Source organism: Oncorhynchus masou, chromosome 21, assembly GCF_036934945.1.
Source record: "Oncorhynchus masou masou isolate Uvic2021 chromosome 21, UVic_Omas_1.1, whole genome shotgun sequence".
Lineage (NCBI taxonomy): Eukaryota > Metazoa > Chordata > Actinopteri > Salmoniformes > Salmonidae > Oncorhynchus > Oncorhynchus masou.
The window spans coordinates 6,053,279-6,072,628 of record NC_088232.1 but is presented as its reverse complement, the minus strand read 5'-3'; the positions used below and the strand labels follow the sequence as shown (position 1 = coordinate 6,072,628).

Here is a 19,350-nt window from a genome sequence, read left to right as displayed (position 1 = left end):
CACTTATAATTCACTGTATCACAATTCCAGTGGGTCAGAAGTGTACATACACTAAGTTGACTGTGCCTTTAAACAGCTTGGGAAATTCTAGAAAATTATGTCATGGCTTTAGAAGCTTCTGATGGGCTAATTGACATAATTTGAGTCAATTGGAGGTGTACCTGTGGATGTATTTCAAGGCCTACCTTTGAACCCAGTGCCTCTTTGCTTGACATCATGGGAAAATCAAAAGGAATCAGCCAATACCTCAGAAATAAAATTGCAGACCTCCACAAGTCTGGTTCATCCTTAGAAGTAATTTCCAAACGCCTGAAGGTACAACATTCATCTGTACAGACATTAGTACGCAAGTATAAACACCATGGGACCACGCAGCCGTCATACCACTCAGGAAGGAGAGAGATTAACGTACTTTGGTGCGAAAAGTGCAAATCAATCACAGAACAACAGCAAAGGACCTTGTGCAGATAGTGGAGGAAACAGGTACAAAAGTATCTATATCCACAGTAAAAACGAGTCCTATATCGACATAACCTGAAAGGCTGCTCAGCAAGGAAGAAGCCACTGCCTCAAAACCGCCATAAAAAAAGCCAGACCACAGTTTGCAACTGCACATGGGGATAAAGAGCGTACTTTTTGGAGAAATGTCCTCCAGTCTGATGAAACAAAAATAGAACTGTTTGGCCATAATGACTATCGTTATATTTGGAAGAAAAAGGGGGAGGCTTGCAGGTCGAAGAACACCATCCCAACGGTGAAGCACGGGGTTGGCAGCATCATGTTGTGGGGGTGCTTTGCTGCAGGAAGGTCTGGTGCACTTCACAAAATAGATGGCATCATGAGGCAGGAAAAGTATGTGGATATATTGAAACAACATCTCAAGGCATCAGTCAGGAAGTTAAAGCTTGGTCGCAAATGGGTCTTCTAAATGGACAATGACCCCAAGCATACTTCCAAAGTTGTGGCAAAATGGCTTAAGGACAACAAAGTCAAGGTATGGGAGTGGCCGTCACAAAGGCCTGACCTCAATTCTATAGAAAATTTGTGTGCAGAACTGAAAAAGCGTGTGCGAGCAAGGTCTACAAACCTCACTAAGTTACACCAGCTCTATTGTGGGAAGCTTGTGGAAGGCTACCCAAAACGTTTGACCCAAGTGAAACAATTTATAGGCAATGCTACCTACCAAATACTAATTGAGTGTATGTAAACTTCTGACCCACTGGAAATGTGATGAAAGAAATAAAAGCTGAAATAAATCATTCTCTCTACTATTTTTCTGACATTTAACATTCTTTAAATAAAGTGGTGATCCTAACTGACCTAAGACAGGGAATGTTTACTAGGATAAAATGTCAGGTATTGTGAAAAACTGAGTTTAAATGTAGTTGGCTAAGGTGTATGTAAACTTCCGACTTCAACTGTACATCGACATTTCACAAGTTTGGACATCACAGTAGAGTTCAGTGGAAAGTATTCAGACCCCTTGACTTTTTCCACATTTTGTTACGTTACAGCCTTATTCTAAAATGTATTAAATAAAATATTTTTCTTATCAATCTACACACCCCATAATGACAAAGCGAAAACATGTTTTTAGAAATGTTTGCAAATGTGGGGGCTCCCAAATGGCGCAGATTCTGTCAGGACCCGGTTTCGAACCTGGGTCTCCGGAGTGAGAAACAGTCACTTAACGAACTGAGCCACGAATAGACAGCAGAACCCAGAAGATGAGGCAGACACAGCAGTACTTAAGACGGTGTATTTAATAAAGAAAAATCCTAAAAAAACAAAAATGGCAAATCCAAAAGGTGGTAGGGAAAAAACACAAAAAGACCTCAAAAGAAACTCACCAAAAATAAACAAAAAACAAAAAAACAGAATACCACAAGAACTTCACCCGGAATCGACAAGAGCACACAGAACACTAGGGCAGGTGCCAACATACAAACACAGAGCACAGAACTGAGGGAAACAAAGGGTTTAAATACAATCAGGGGAAACGAGACACAGGTGCAAACAATAATGGGGATCAAGGGAAAAACACAGGGACAAAAAGCACAATGGGGACATCTACTGACAAAAACCCGGAACAACCCTGGCCAAATCCTGACAGAATCCCCCCCCTAGGAACGGCTCCTGACGTTCCTACCAGCTCTCTCAGGGTGGAGGACCCTGAACTGACGAATGAGGTCAGGGTCCAGGATGTCTTTGGCAGGAACCCAGGAGCGCTCCTCAGGACCGTAGCCTTCCCAGTCCACCAGATACTGCCAGGACCGCTGCACCCGGCGGGAATCCAGTATCCGGTGGACGGTATAAGCCGGCTGGCCTCCAATGACACGAGGCGGAGGGGAGGTCTGTCTGCCGGGACAAGGGGAGAAAAAACAACAGGTTTTAACAATGACACATGAAATGTGGGATTAATCTTAAGGGATCTGGGTAAGTGTAGGCGATAAGAAACTGGGTTAACTCTCCTGGCAACCTTGAAGGGACCGATGTATTTTTGGGACAGCTTGCGAGACTCCACCCGTAGAGGTAAGTCTCTTGTGGAAAGCCAGACTCTCTGGCCGGGGCGCAGGGTAGGCCCGGGACGGCGACGTCTGTTGGCTTGTTGTTGATACCTCTGTGAGGAACGCATCAGATTAAGACGGGTCTTCCTCCACATAAGCCGACAGCGTCTGACGAACCTCAAGGCTGAAGGCACTCTGACTTCTGCCTCCTGGTCCGGGAACAATGGAGGAGCATAGCCAAACTGACACTCGTGCGGGGACATACCAGTGGAGGAGGAGCGCAAGGTGTTGTGCGCGTATTCGGCCCAAACAATAAAGGATGACCATTTGGACGGGTTGTCACGAGTCATACATCGGAGGGTGGTTTCCAGCTCTTGATTCATCCTCTCTGTTTGGCCGTTGGACTCCGGATGGTACCCTGAAGATAGACTGGCAGAAGCCCCCATGAGTTGGCAGAAGGCCTTCCAAAACCTTGAGGCGAACTGGGGACCTCTGTCAGAAGCCACATCTTGAGGAATGCCGAAGACTCGGAACAAATGATTAATTACCAACTCAGCCGTTTCCTTGGCAGAAGGTAACTTAGTCAGAGGGACGAACCTGGCCGCCTTTGAAAACCTGTCGATTATGACTAGGATAGTAGTATTGCCATGGGATGGAGGAAGTCCAGTAATAAAGTCCAATGAGATATGGGACCAGGGTCTGTGGGGAACAGGTAAAGGGTGAAGGAGTCCTTGAGGGCGGAGGTGAGAAGATTTGCCCTGGCAGCACACGGGACAGGCATTGACGAAAGTGGCAACGTCTTCTCTTATGGTAGGCCACCAGAACTTACGCTGGATGAACTCCAAGGTGCGACCTACGCCCGGATGACAGGTGAGGCGAGAGGAGTGCCCCCACAGAAGGACCTGAGTCCTCACTGCCTTGGGGACAAACAACCGATTGGCAGGGCCTCCTTTAGGGTCCGGTTCGCTAGCTTGAGCACGTCTCACGGTATCCTCAACTTGCCACGAGATCGGAGCCACAATCTTAGCAGCAGGAAGGACAGGCATGTCCGTGTCATCTCGAATGGCCGGAGCGTAGACCCGGGACAGGGCATCCGGTTTGAGATTCTTCGACCCGGGCCGATAGGTGAGGATAAACTGGAATCGATTGAAGAAAAGAGACCATCTAGCTTGTCTAGAGTTCAACCGCTTCGCCTGCTGGATATACTCCAGATTTTTGTGGTCCGTAAGCACTTGAAACGGGTGAGAAGCCCCCTCGAGCCAGTGTCTCCATTCCTTCAATGCCATCTTAACCGCTAGGAGTTCACGATCCCCCACATCGTAGTTCCTCTCAGTCGGGGTAAGCCGGTGTGAGAAGAAAGCGCACGGATGAAGCTTCTTGTCTTCACCCTCTGAGACAGGACAGCTCCAACACCAACCTCTGATGCGTCTACCTCCACCACAAATGGTTCATCCGTAGTATCAGGATGGGAGCAGAGAGGACGCGCTGCTTGAGTCCTTGGAAGGCCGTCTCAGCTTCTCTTCCCCACAAAAACCTTGCATTGCCACCTTTGGTTAAAGCTGAGAGAGGAGCTGCCACCAAACTGAAGTTCTTGATGAACTTGCGGTAAAAGTTTGTGAAGCCCAGGAAACGCTGAACATCCTTAACGGATTTGGGGGTGGGCCAATCCGCTACCGCCCCTACCTTCCTAGGGTCCATTTGGACTCGACCGGGTTCCACTACAAATCCCAGGAATTGTACTCGGGATGAATGGAATTCACATTTTTCCGGCTTAACGTACAGATGGCTGTCCAGGAGGCGTTTGAGTACTTGTCTGACATGCTTAGTGTGTTCTTGAAGGGAGCTCGAAAAGATGAGGATGTCATCCAAGTAAACGAACACAAATATGTTAAGCATATCCCTAAGCACATCGTTTATGAGCGCTTGGAACACCGCTGGGGCGTTGGTCAGGCCGAAGGGCATCACCAAGTATTCATAGTGACCAGTAGGCGTGTTGAAAGCGGTCTTCCACTCGTCACCAGGTCTGATCCGCACAAGATGGTATGCGTTCCGCAGGTCAAGCTTAGTGAAAACAACTGCTTCCTGGAGCAGCTCGAAGGCTGTGGCCATAAGGGGTAGCGGGTAACGGTTACGGACGGTTATGTCATTGAGTCCCCGGTAGTCGATGCAAGGACGTAATCCACCATCTTTCTTGGCCACAAAGAAAAACCCTGCTCCCGCCGGGGAGGTTGATGGACGCATGAGGCCTGCTTCCAGAGAGTCCTTGATGTAGGTATCCATAGCAGCTCGTTCGGGTGGAGATAGGGAAAAGATCCGACCCCTGGGGGGCAAGTGCCCGGAAACAGGTCGATGGGGCAATCGTAAGATCTATGGGGTGGTAGCATGGTGGCCCTCTGTTTGCTAAACACCAGTTTGAGGTCATGGTAACACTCGGGAACTCGGGTCAGGTCGATGGATTCTAAAGACTCGGGAGTAGAACTCGGGAATTCTGGAAAATACAAGTAGCTTGGCACGTAGGACCCCACTGCTTGATAGTGCCCACAGACCAGTCGATGTGAGGGTTATGGCTGTGAAGCCAGGGGTATCCAAGGACGAGAGGGAACTCGGAACAGGAGATCAAATGAAAGTTCATCAATTCCTGGTGTTGTGAAACTGAAAGTCTCAAGGAGGTAGTGACATGAGTGACAAGTCCAGATCCCAAAGGGCTTCCATCCAATGTAGTAACCCTCATGGGGTCACTTAGAGGTTCAGAGGGAACGCCATTCTCCTTCGCCCAGACACCATCCATGAAGTTACCTGCGGCTCCAGAGTCTACCAAGGCTTGAAGGTGAAGCTTGTGGTTGTCCCAGGAGAGGGTGACTGGAATGAGCAGACGGGAGTTGGACGGATGGGAGGAGGTTATGTTTCCCGTTACAGTTCCCCCGGTCTGTACGGGACAGAGCGTTTCCCTGGAGCCCGGGACACGTGGAACGGAAATGGCCCGGTTTGCCGCAATATAGACAGCGTCGCTCCCTCATCCGGCGGTCTCTCTCAGCCTGGGAGATGCGTCCAATCTGCATGGGTTCCGGTGGAGCCAGCGATGATAAAGGTGGGGACTCGGAGCTGGGACTGATAGGAGCTAGAGATCTACGGTTGAGTTCTCTCTCTCTCAGACGCTGGTCAATGCGTGAGGCCAACTTGATCAGGGACTCGAGATTGTCCGGTGGTTCCCGAGTGGCCAGTTCATCTTGGATAGTGTCGGAAAGGCCTTTCAGAAAGCACACCGTGAGCGCCTCGTTGTTCCAGCCACTCGCTGCTGCCACCGTGCGGAACTGGATGGCATAGTCCGTCACGCTGCGCCAACCTTGATGGAGAGTCAGGAGCTGTTTGGCTGAGTCAGAACCACTGCTTGGGCCTTGAAACACTCATTTGAATTCCTCAGCAAAGGCAGAGTAGCTGGCACAGCAGGAACTATGGGCATCCCACACAGCAGTAGCCCAGGCCAGGGCTTTTTCCGACAGCAGGGTGATGATATATGCGATCTTAGACCGGTCGGTGGGAAACGACGAGGGTTGCAGCTCAAAGGAGAGAGAACATTGAGTGAGAAAGCCTTTACAAGCACTTGGATCACCTGAGAACCGTTGAGGAGGTGGAAGACGAGGTTCAGCCAGGGGGTTAACTGCCATGGGTACGTGAATCTGAGGTACTGGGACGGGAACTGTTGCCGGGGTAAGACGATCAGGTATTTGGTTAATGGAAGTCAGCATCTCCGACAGAAGATGAGAATGTCTAGCCATTAAGGCCTCTTGCTGAACCAGGGCAGCTTCGTGGCGTTGGACAGTCTCCTGGTGGTGGGACAGCATGGCAAAAAGGTCCTGGGAACTGGCTGCCTCTGGGTTCATTTTTGACTCTGTGTTTCTGTCAGGACCCAGTTACGAACCTGGGTCTCCGGAGTGAGAAACAGTCACTTAACCAACTGAGCCACGAATAGTCAGCAGAACCCAGAAGATGAGGCAGACACAGCAGTACTTAAGACGGTGTATTTAATAAAGTAAAAAGGAGAAGTCCTTAAATACAAAAATGGCAAATCCAAAAGGTGGTAGGAATAGCACAAAAAAGCCTCAAGAGACACTCAAAAACAAAAAGAATTCCACAAGAGCATCCACCGGAATCGACAGGAAAACACAGAACACTAGGGCTGGGTGCTAACATACAAACACAGAGCACAGAACTGAGGGAAACTAAGGGTTTAAATACAATCAGGGGAAACGAGGTACAGGTGCAAATAATAATGGGGAACAAGGGAAAAAACATAAGGTCAAAAAGCACAATGGGGGCATCTAGTGACCAAAACCCGGAACAACCCTGGCCAAATCCTGACACGGTTATCTTCCAAATAAACTTTTAAAGACCTAGTCATATTTTACATCAATAGCAGTCAATATTAATCGTCTCCTTAATTCAGTCTCATCTGAAAGTTGTAAATTCTTGGTTATCTTCACAAACCCTGGCTAACAAGTTGAATCAGCAATACAAAATTGGGTTTAATTATTTATTTACTAAATACCGAACTAATCACACAGAATTACATATACAAAGAATGAATTATACCTTGATTACAAATTACTTCATAAAGGAAAACGTCCCTAGCGGGCGGAACAGATATGACAGCTGGTTACACAAAAGAAAAGGGGCTGGGTTTGAGTGAAAGAGCGGGAAGACTGAGGGACAAAGGGAGAAGCTGTGCTATCGTAAATACAGTATCTTATGCATTCTAAATTACCGCCCATTTGGAAAAGGAAAATGCAATAAATATTTTCTCTGAGCTGCGCTTCGGTAGGTTTGTGGTAGAAGGAAGGCCGTGTTGCCAAACCGAGTCCTTTGAAGAATGTCTCTGGTGGTCAATTGTATACATTGTAGTAACGTTGTTGTGTGGTAGATGGGATACTCTGTCTGTTCTTTCCTAGCCCGCGTTTGCAGCTGCTGTGGCTAACTCAACGGCTAGGAGGTATCACTTCTGTAGTGAATAAGAGTTCAAAGTTCATACCATTCGCAACCAAAGCTCACGCTGAGGTTGGCTTAGTTCTGTAGTTGACATGTTAGTCCTTTTAACGCAGATGCTGCAGACCTCAGGTACTTGGAACAGGAGGTTACATTTTCGTCAAGGCTTTATATAGTGGAGCTTTGAAGGGTGTGTTTGAAAAGTTTTATAACCCATGTCTCTTCACAGGGGCGGGCCACTCAAATCTCTCATTTGGAAGCTAAAATTACATTTAATCTTTTCACTAATAATTTTATATTCAAACATTTAAATTGAACAACAATTCCATATGAATCCGATAACTCTGATGTGTAGACTTTCCACGGTAGAGTTTGTCATTCTATCATCGATGATTATGTCTCAGATGACAACCGAACTGACATCATATTCATTAAGTACCACCGCATATGTTCAATTGGTCGGATTACCAGAATATAGTTAATTTCCCCCCACCTTCTGATGTTCCCAGAATCTCTATGTTAACCAAGGGGTTTTCAAATGTCACATCAGTAGGGTAGAGAGAGGAAAAAGGGGGAAGAGGTATTTGTGACTGTAATAAACCGAACCCCAGGCAAATGTCATGACAGTGCTCATGGATCCTTTTACATGAAAATGCCCATTTGTTATGACAGTCGGCAGTCCATGCTGGGTGAGAGACTTTAAAGCGGCTGGTCACAAACCCTGACCCTGGATCAGAAGCCATTGCTCTTCCTTCCCGAGTCAGAACCAGGACCGAACCGCAAGGGACAGAGACTCCACCATTGCACAAAACACAACCAGTGGACAGGTGGACTGAACTTCAGTCCTGGTGGTCATCAGTGAGACAGAGGCTCCAGTCAGGGATCCAGTCTGCAGCCCAGACCATTCTCTTCAGGCTCAGTGCAGGGATGGAGCCGGACCTGGGGCTGATAGAGATAGACCCTCCTGTTCCTATGATACAAACACCAGAGTATCCATGATGAACTGAGCAGGTCACCCTGGGCTTCAGCCTTCACGGAGAGTTGTGGGAGACCCCCCTGGTGGTAGTCTAATAGGAAGTCTGTCTTCTCTTTCAGGATATCGTCTAATGCCTAGTGAATGGGTTCATAGAAGGTCTAGGCCTTCCTCAGTTACCTCATGGTTACCCCACCAATACAGGATGGGTGTTCAACACAAGAGGTATCTAGCCTATAACACAGCACACAATCCCAACAACACCCAAACAATGGCTCGAGGTCAAGGAGGGAGCTCAAAGACTAACCACATGAGGGTGATTGCTTCTGTTTCTACCTCTAGTGTCATTGGGTCACAACGTGAGAGGTCGAGCATTAGGACGGACGCTGACAAGCTGTGCGCCTGCCCCACTTTTGGGAACTGCTTCACTGAGGCAAACTATGTGAAGAGGCACCAGACCGTTCTCACCAAGGAGAGGCCCATCAAGTGTAAACTATGTTACAAGAGCTTCTTCTTCCTGAGTAACCTTACCAGACATAGGAGTGTCCGCAATGGGGAGAAATCGTAGCACTGTGGTTTGAGATGTACGCAGGGGATATCTGGGCACCATTCTTTAGCTGACCTATTATAGTTGTCATGTGAAGTGTCTTGGGGTAAGAGTTTTTTTTGGATGACTAAGTGCCTCAGTTGAGCATCTGGGTTTGCTCACATTCTCACATGACTTGTTGTTTGGTGTGCTGGCATTAAAGTGTAACACTCCATTTCCCCTTCTGAGTTAGGATTTTTCTGTGTTCTAATCATAACAATATAATGTTGAGGAAAGCCAGTGTGTCTATGTATGCGGAAGACTCAACACTATACACGTCAGCTATTACAGAGACTGCAATGACTGCAACACTTAACAAAGAGGTACAGTTAGTTTCAGAATGGGTGGCAAGTAATAAGTTAGTCCTAAATATTTCAAAAACTAAACTGCTTGGAGTAACGCTGTCATGGTCAAAACATATTGATACAACAGTAGCTAAGATGGGGAGAAGTCTGTGCATAATAAAGCGCTACTCTGCCTTCTGAACAGCACTATCAACAAGGCAGGTCCTGCAGGCCCTAGTTTTGTCACAACCTGGACTACTGTTCAGTTGGGTGGTCAGGTGCCACAAAGAGGGACTTAGGAAAAATGCAATAGGCTCAGAACAGGGCAGCAGGCTGGCCCTTGGATGTACACAGAGAGCAAACATTAATAATATGCATGTCAATCTCTCCTGGCCCAAAGTGGATTTGTGAGAGTAATTGACATGTTGAATGCACCGAGCTGTCTATTTGAACTACTTGCACACAGCTTAGACACCCATGCATACCACATAAGACATGGGACACCAGGGGTCTCTTCACAGTCCCCATGTTCAGAACAGACTATGGGAGGCACACAAAACTACATAGAGCCATGACTCCAAGTAACTCATGCAAGCAGTAAAATTAGATTTAAAAAACAGATACAAATTACACCTTATGGAACAAGGGGGTCTGTGAAGCAACATAAACATAGACACAGACATATGCATACACACACACAATAACATACGCACTATACACACACATACACATGGATTTTGTGTTGTAGATATGTGGTAGTAGAGTAGGGGCCTGAGGGCACACACTTAATGTGTTGTGAAATCTGTTGTAAATGTATTGTAAGGTTTTTTAAATTGTATAATTGCATTAATTTTGCTGGCCCCCAGGAAGAGTAGCTGCTGCCTGGGATCCATAATAAATACCAATACAAATACACAATTGCCTGTACGTTGTGTCTCAGTAAAAGGGAAAATCATTCTACTCATTCTACATCTACATTCCAAATCCACAAAGTTTACACCCCAAGGAGCGTTGCTGCTCATTCTTGCGGTACAGTCCAGTGGAGGCAGCTAAGGGGAGGACGGCTCATAATAATGTATGGAAAGGCGCAAATGGAATAACATTTGATAATGTTCCACTCCAGCTGTTACCATGAGCCTGTCCTCCCCAATTAAGGTGCCACCAACCTCCTGTGGTACAGTCCAATAAATGATAGGACTAACACACAAAAAAAACATTGTTGACCATTTAGGCTGTAAAAAATAAAACATGAATCACATAGAAATACTTTCAAGTATTATTTGTATGATAACTAGTATAAAATAGATCGATAATTGTGGACCTTTTCCATTATTTTGGCACTACAAGACTCTTATTCGGGATTCCAAAAATCCGTGACTCGGAAGTACTTAGTTCTTCTTGCCTGCGTCACAATTGTTGGACCACAGAGTTTCTGTACTGCCTTTGGTCAGACTTTTGCGCAAACAACAAAACCGCAGTGTCCAATTACAATTTCTACGTTAGCGTTTTTAATTCGCGTTGGAAATAGGATTTAGTTGGCATATGTTATTTAGGCAAAGCTAGCTAGCTGCTAACAATGACTAACTATATGGTTTTTCACACTCAAATAGCCTCCGTCATGGAGGTGTTAGCGAATGCAGCCGTGGCAGAGATCTGTAAACTCGTAGACGACGACTATGCAGTGTTTCGTTTGGAAATAACTCAAAGCCAGAAAGATAACAGGACATTGCGGAGGAAACTACAGCTACTGGAACTGAAGATGGCACGGGAGCGCGCAGAGGGGACAATGCGAGAGCGCGCCCTCGCAAGTCGTCCCAGTAGTGTCAAGATCCTCGACCGATACAGAGGAATGGCAAAAGGTACATTTAGCAGAAGGCCAAGACTGCCGGGCATAGTGCCCTGTTCCCCTCAGCGCACGTGTGACTTTACATGTGTTAAGTACACATGCTTAACCAAAATCGGGTGTTGGTCAATTTTTGGATTGCAAGGAATAATTCCACTGATTCCTTAGTTATCTTGAACAAAGACACTGTCATATTTTAACCAGATTATTGATTTACAACATTTCCTATTATTTACTAATTGAAAATAATATGATGCATGGAACATAAATCAATTTATAAATAGTGTATCAAGAAGTTATGAGAAGTGTTACCTTACAGTGTCAAAACTGTCAATGGTGTTTTGGGTGCCTTTTAGCAAACCACCTCTTTTCTCCCAATCACTCTCAGGTGAAGGATATCTCACTGGAGGCCACGGATGCTTTGTGAAGCCAGCTGAACACACTACATGGAGAGATGACCAACCAATCACTGTTGATGAAGGGAGTGGAACCTCAACCCAGCACATTATCGTGATAGAGGTTAGTGTAATAGTGTTACTTTGTCAATCAAATGTGGCCCGTTTATTTCCCAAAGGCTCCCCTCAGCTATTCAGTTCCTTACAGTGCATTTTCTACCTTTTCTTACATTACAGCCTTATTCTGAAATTGATTCAATTGTTTTTTTCATACATCAATCAAATAATAAAATAAACAAAAAAAAACTGATATTACATTTACATAAGTGTTCAGACCCTTTACTCAGTACTTGGTTGAAGCCTCTTTGTCAGCGATTACAGCCACGAGTCTTCTTGGGGATGACGCTACAAGCTTGGAACACCTGTATTTGAAGAGTTACTCCCATCCTTCTATGCAGATCCTCTCAAGCTCTGTCAGGTTGGATGCACAGCTATTTTCAGGTCACTCCAGAGATGTTCGATCGGGTTCAATTCCAGGCTCTGGCTGGGCCACTCAAGGATATTCAGAGACTTATCACAAAGCCACTCCTGCGTGGTCTTGGCTGTGTGCTTAGGGTCATTGTCATGTTGGAAGATGAAACTTCACCCCAGTCTTAGGTTCTGAGCAGGTTTCTAACAAGGATCTCTCTTACTTTGTTCTGTTCATCGTTCCCTCGATCTTGACTAGTCTCCCAATCCCTGCCTCTGAAAAACATCCCCACAGCATGATTCTGCCACCACCATGCTTCACCGTAGGGATGGTATTGGCCAGGTGATGATCGGTGCCTGGTTTCGTCCAGACGTGACACTTGGCATTGAGTCTTGGTTTCATCAGACCAGAGAATCTTGTTTCTCATGGTCTGAGAGTCCTTTGGGTGCCTTTTAGCAAACTCCAAGTGGGCAGTCATGTGCCTTTTACTGAGTGTCTTCCGTCTGGCAACTCTACCATAAGTACCTGATTGGTGGAGATTGAGGACATTCTGAATAAAGCTGTAACATAACAAAGTGTGGAAAAAGTGAAGGGGTCTGAATACTTTTCGAATGCATTGCACATCTACATCCTCATTTCTCGTGAGACTTCCCTATGACATTGTTATTCAACTCATGTACGGGAATAACATCCTCTCTTGTGTCAGTCTGCAGATGTAGAGGCTGCAGGTCCTGGGGTTAAGCAGGAGATGGCTGAAGGAGAAGAGGACCCACGGCACAGCAGAGACTGCCAGACTGCAGTGGCTGGAGCACCCCCTGTAGCCACGGAGGACCCAACCACCGCCCCAGCACAGCCCAGCAGCATCACGGAGGTCAGTGGAACACAGAACACCATCTTCAAGACAGAGACATACCCCAACACTTCAACGGGGCTGGAGCGACTGGGCTCTCCTCCTGCTCCCCACTCAGAGTATTTACTTCATGGTAACCATAGCCCGACAACGGTTCTGTCCCATCAGGACCCAAGTGACTCGTTACAGACTGTCAATGATCCGTCCTGTTCATACGCTACAGAGACACAGATGATACCTGTTGACTTGCCTGTGGGCTTAGACACACAGACTAATCCAATGAGAGGGGACTGGAACCGGTACAGTAGTAGTGTATACTCTGAAAAGTGCCTGGATGAGAAAGGGGAGAGTCTGGCCTTAGATGATGTGACTGTAAAGGTGGAGGGCGACGCTCTGAAATGGAATGAAGACAAGACTCATTTAGGAGAAGGACACTCGCAGGGCAACAGCAGTGACTTCTTAGACTACAGGGAAAGCTTGGAGACAAATCTAAATGTTGGGACCCACTCCCCTTTACACGAGTTCAGGGATCACAACCCAGTGTCCACGTCAATGGGGCCTTCCGATTCACACAGCCATGTCCTTTTCGATCAGGTATTGAATTCAAACGACAGGGTTAGGGCCCAGGCTCTGGGTGGGGGAGCAACTTCAGGAAAAAGTAAAGAGAAACGGTTCCTCTGCGCGTTCTGTAACAAAGGCTTCAGCTGCCCCCAGAAGGTGGAGATCCACCAGAGGGTCCACACAGGGGAGAAACCCTACAGCTGTACCCAGTGTCATATTCGCTTCGCCCAGGCTGGTGACCTGAAGAGGCACCAGAGGGTCCACACAGGGGAGAAACCATTCAGCTGTACCCAGTGTAACATGCGCTTTGCCCATGCTGGCAACCTGAAGAGACACCAGAGGGTCCACACAGGGGAGAAATAATACAGCTGCCACCAGTGTGAGAAGAGATTCTACCGCCAGCACCAGCTGAAGATGCACCTGAAGGTCCACACGGGAGAGGTGGTTCACACTGCAGGAAGAGGTTCTCAGAGAGGAGCTACCTCAGGATACACCAGCAGAAAACCATTCCACTCGATAGCTTCTGACATTTAGATCAAACCCTGCATTAAAGACAAAGATGAATTGTCAAAAGATCCGCAGTTGAATTTGGAATTACGAGAGTAACATGTTTTAGTGTTGAATATTCGGGAGGAATGTTGCTTTCAGACGTGTGATATACACTGAGTGTACAAAACATTAGGAACAACTGCTCTTTCCATGAATGCAGGTGAAACCTACAGTATGATCCCTTATTCATGTCACTTGTTAAATTCAATTCAATCAGTGTAGATGAAGGGCAGGAGACAGGTTAAAGAATCTTTTTTTTAAGGCTTGAGAGAATTGAGGCATGGATTATGTATGTGTGCCGTTCAGAGGGTGAATGGGCAAGACAACAAATTTAAGTGCAGGGTATGTTAGTAAGTGCCAGGCGCACCTGTTTGAGTGTGTCAAGAACTGCAACGCTGCTGTTTCCCTTGTGTATCAAGAATGGTCCACCACCCGAAGGACATCGAGCCAACTTGACACAATTCTGGAAGCACTGGAGACCTTTTGAGTCAATGCCCCGACGAATTGAGGATGTTCTGATGGCAAAAAGGGATGTAACTCCATATTAGGAAGCTGATCCTATTGTTTTGCACACTCCGTGTATAAGGCATAAGAAAATGTGTTTGTACTGTGTGGGCCAGTGGTTCCCAAATCTAGTCCTCGAGTAACCCCCAACAGCACACATTTGTTGTTGTAGCCCCAGACAAAATACAGCTGATTCAACTCATTAACTATGTTTCCATAAATTTGCCCAGAGATTTTTCATTGACATTTAGAAAGTTTGCGTAGAAAATAGATGACAGTTGCCTATCGATGTGTGTTTCCGTAGAACTGTCTTGGGTCGATCAAAAACGGCAGACGTAATGTGACTTCACATCAAGAAAATGTACCAGTCAAAAGTTTTGGACACACCTACTCATTCAAGGGTTTTTCTTTTATTTTGACTATTTTCTACATTGTAGAATAATAGTAAAGACATCAAAACTGAAATAACACGTATGGAATCATGTAATAACCAAACAAAACCATATATTTTAGATTCTTCGAAGTAGCCACCCTTTGCCTTGATGACAGCTTTGCACACTCTGAAATATCACATTTACATAAGTATTCAGACCCTTTACTCAGTACTTTGTTGAAGCACCTTTGGCAGCGATTACATCCTCGAGTCTTCTTGGGGATGACTCTACAAGCTTGGAACACCTGTATTTGAGGAGTTTCTCTCATTCTTCTCTGCAGATCCTCTCGAGCTCAGTCAGGTTGGATGGGGAGCGTTGCTGCACAGCTATTTTCAGGTCTCTCCAGAGATGTTCGTTTGGGTTCAAGTCCGGTCTCTGGCTGGGCCACTCAAGACATCCAGAGACTTGTCCCGAAGCCATTCCTGCATTGTCTTGGCTGTGTACTTTTAAAAATTTCATTTCACCTTTATTTAACCAGGTAGGCTAGTTGAGAACAAGTTCTCATTTACAACTTCGACCTGGCCAAGATAAAGCAAAGCAGTGCGACACAAACAACAACACAGAGTTACACATGGAATGAACAAACATACAGTCAATAACACAATAGAAAAAGTCTATATACAGTGTGTGCAAATGAGGTAAGATAAGGGAGGTAAGGCAATAAATAGGCCACGGTGGCGATGTAATTACAATATAGCAATTAAACACTGGAATGGTAGATGTGCAGAAGATGAATGTGCAAAGGAGCAAGATAAAATAAATTCAGAATGGGGATGAGGTAGTTGGATGGGCTATTTACAGATGGGCTATAAACAGGTGCAGTGATCTGTGAGCTGCTCTGACAGCTGGTGCTTAAAGTTAGTGAGGGAGATATGAGTATCTAGCTTCAGTGATTTTTGCAATTCGTTCCAGTCATTGGTAACAGAGAACTGGAAGGAAATGCGGCCAAAGGAGGAATTGGCTTTGGGGGTGACCAGTGAAATATACCTGCTGGAGTGCGTGCTACGGGTAGGTGCTGCTATGGTGACCAGTGAGCTGAGATAAGGCGGGGCTTTGCCTAGCAAAGACTTATAGATGACCTGGAGCCAGTGGGTTTGGCGACGAATATGAAGCGAGGGCCAGCCAACGAGAGGATACAGGTCACAGTGGTGGGTAGTATATGAGGCTTTGGTGACAAAACGGATGGCACTGTGATAGACACTGTGCATCCAATTTTCTGAGTAGAGTTTTGGGGGCTATTTTGTAAATGACATCGCCGAAGTCAAGGATCGGCAGGATAGACAGTTTTACGAGGGTATGTTTGGCAGCATGAGTGAAGGATGCGTTGTTGCGAAATAGGAAGCCGATTCTAGATTTAATTTTGGATTGGAGATGCTTAATATGAGTCTGGAAGGAGAGTTTACAGTTAACCAAACACCTAGGTATTTGTAGTTTTCCACATATTATAAGTCAGAACCGTCCAGAGTAGAGGTCGACCGATTATGATTTTTCAACGCCGCTACCGATTATTGGAGGACCAAAAAAGCCGATACCGATAATCGGCTGGTTTTAAATTTATTTGTAATAATGACAGTTACAACAATACTGAATGAACACTTATTTTAACTTAATATAATACACCAATAAAATAAATTTGGCCTCAAATAAATAATAGACATGTTCAATTTGGTTTAAATAATGCAAAAACAAAGTGTTGGAAAAAGTAAAAGTGCAATATTTGCCATGTAAGAAAGCTAACGTTTGAATCCTTGCTCAGAACAATAGAACATATGAAAGCTGGTGGTTCCTTTTATTAACATGAGTCTTCAATATTCCCGGGTAAGAAGTTTTAGGTTGTAGTTATTATAGGACTATTTCTCTCTTTACCATTTGTATTTCATTAACCTTTGACTATTGGATGTTCTTATAGGCACTTTAGTATTGCCAGTGTAACAGTATAGCTTCCGTCCCTCTCCTTGCTCCTCCCTGGGCTCAAACCAGGAACACAATGACAACAGCCACCCTCGAAGCAGCGTTACCCATGCAGAGCAAGGGAAACAACCACACCAAGGCTCAGAGCGAGCGAGTGACGTTTGAAACGCTATTAGCTTGCGCTAACTAGCCAGCCATTTCACGTCGGTTACACCAGCCTCATCTCGGGAGTTGATATGCTTGAAGTCATAAACAGCGCAATGCTTGACGCACAACGAAGAGCTGCTGGCAAAATGCACGAATGTGCTGTTTGAATGAATGTTTACGCACCTGCTTCTGCCTACCACTGCTCAGTCAGATTATACGCAACGCATGGCATGCTAGATAATATCTAGTAATAACTACACATGATTGATGATAACTAGTGATTATGATTGATTGTTTTTTATAAGATAAGTTTAATGCTAGCTAACAACTTACCTTGGTTTACTGCATTTGTGTAACAGGCAGTCAGTCTCCTTGTGGAGTGCAACAAGAGGCAGGTCGTTATTGCGTTGGACTAGTTAACTGTAAGGTTGCAAGACTGGATCCCCCGAGCTGACAAGGTGAAAATCTGTCGTTCTGCCCCTGAACGAGGCAGGTAACCCACTGTTCCTAGGCAGTAATTGAAAATAAGAATGTGTTCTTAACTGACTTGCCCAGTTAAATAAAGGTGTAAAAAAAAAAATCGGTGTCCAAAAATACCGATTTCTGATTGTTATGAAAACTTGAAATCGGCCCAAGAAGTATACAGAATGGTGTTGTCTGCGTAGAGGTGGATCAGAGAATCACCAGCAGCAAGAGCGACATCATTGATGTATACAGATAAAAGAGTGGTACTTAAGGTCGTTATCCTTTTGGACGGTGAACCTTCACCCCATAAAGGCTTGATTGGTGGAGTGCTGCAGAGATGGTTGTCCTTCTGGAAGGTTCTCCCATCTCCACAGAGGAACTCTAGAGCTCTGTCAGACTAACCATTGGGTTCTTGGTCATCTCCCTGACCAAGGCCCTTCTCCCCCGATTTCTCAGTTTGGCCTGGCGGCCAGCTCTAGGAAGTCTTGGTAGTTCCAAACTTCTTCCATTTAAGAATGATGGAGCCCACTGTATTCTTGGAGACCTTCAATGCTGCAGAAATGTTTTGGTACCCTTCCCCAGGTTTTTCCTTCGACCATATGGATTGGTTTTTGCTTTGCCACACACTGTCAATTGTGGGCCCTTTATATAAACAGGTGTGTGCCTTTCCAAATCATGTCCAATCAATTGAATTTACCACAGGTGGACTCCAATCAAGTTGTAGAAACATCTCAAAGATGATCAATGGAAACAGGATGCACTTGAGCTCAATTTTGAGTCTCAAAGCAAAGGGTCTGAATACTTGTGAAAATAATGTATCTTTGGTTTTAAATTTGCAAAGAGTATTGTGTGTAGATTGCTGAGATTTTTTTAATTTTATTTAAAAATAAATTTTAGAGGAAAGCTGTAACGTAACAAAATTTGAAAAAAGTCAATGGGTCTGAATACTTTCCGAAGGCACTGTATATAGCAACACCTCCCCCATAAGCATTCCTGTGTCTTCTATAGATGTTATCCTTGCATTACTACTGCTGTATCATCAAAGGAATTATCTAAGCGAGTCACAGAAATGGCTAATATTTGAATGCTATCTGATGTTAGCAAGTTATTGATTTTCATTAACCTTATTTCTAAGGCTACATATATTAATATGAGCAAATGTTTTTGCCCTTTCCTGGGTAGCTGCTCAGAGACATACATAATATGGAAAAGAACAAACAAACGAGGAAAAAAAACTATTCAGCAGTCCATTAATCAGTTGGTGTGTGTGTGTTTTCTGCGGGTGGACAATAAGCCTGTCATAGTGGATGTAAGCAATGTACCCACACGCTTTGGCAGCTTTCATGGCTGGGACAAGTTATTTTTCTCTTCTGGCACACAGCTTCGAGAACTTGAAGATTTTTTAAGAGAATAATAGGCAATTGCTGGTTAATCCAGGTGTGAAAAGCTCTTAGACTTACCCAGAAAGGCTTAAGGGTGATTCTAACATGTATTGACTCAGGGGGTTAAATACTTATCTAATTATGATATATTAGTGTTTTATTTTTCAATTTTTTTAAATAAAAATGTTAGAATTTTTCTTCCACTTTGACAGAGTATTTTGTGTAGATTGATGTTTTTTCTCTCAATTGAATCAATTTTTATCCTACATGGTAAAACAACAAAATGTGGAAAAGGTCAAGGGGTGTGAAAATGTTATGAAGGCACTGTATATGATGTTCCCAAATGCTTATTTCATAACTTCCATTCAACTACTTAATTTCTTTCCCAATACACTTAATGAGAGAATGAATGTAGTTTATGATGCAGATTTGTAGTTTAGACGTGTATGTGGTTTTTATATGGTGTATTTTAAACTTATTTATGTTTAATAAACACAAAATGGGATTGTT

The 19,350-nt window shown here is 44.9% G+C and overlaps 1 protein-coding gene across 1 annotated transcript; it reads left to right on the top strand.

Annotated features, from left to right (window-relative positions):
• Positions 1 to 10,746: 10,746 nt before the first annotated feature.
• On the top strand, positions 10,747 to 19,350 carry LOC135507622 (Wilms tumor protein-like). Its single transcript, XM_064927180.1, has 3 exons — positions 10,747 to 11,189; positions 11,562 to 11,692; positions 12,744 to 19,350. The coding sequence occupies exons 1-3, from the start codon at positions 10,907 to 10,909 to the stop codon at positions 13,809 to 13,811; spliced, it is 1,482 nt and encodes a 493-aa protein (XP_064783252.1). The 5' UTR covers positions 10,747 to 10,906; the 3' UTR covers positions 13,812 to 19,350.

Coding starts and splice junctions, on each gene's coding strand:
- LOC135507622 (XM_064927180.1), top strand. CDS start 10,907: ATGACTAACTATATGGTTTTTCACACTCAAATAGCCTCCGTCATGGAG. Junction 11,190..11,561: donor ATACAGAGGAATGGCAAAAG/GTACATTTAGCA, acceptor AATCACTCTCAG/GTGAAGGATATCTCACTGGA. Junction 11,693..12,743: donor AGCACATTATCGTGATAGAG/GTTAGTGTAATA, acceptor CTCTTGTGTCAG/TCTGCAGATGTAGAGGCTGC.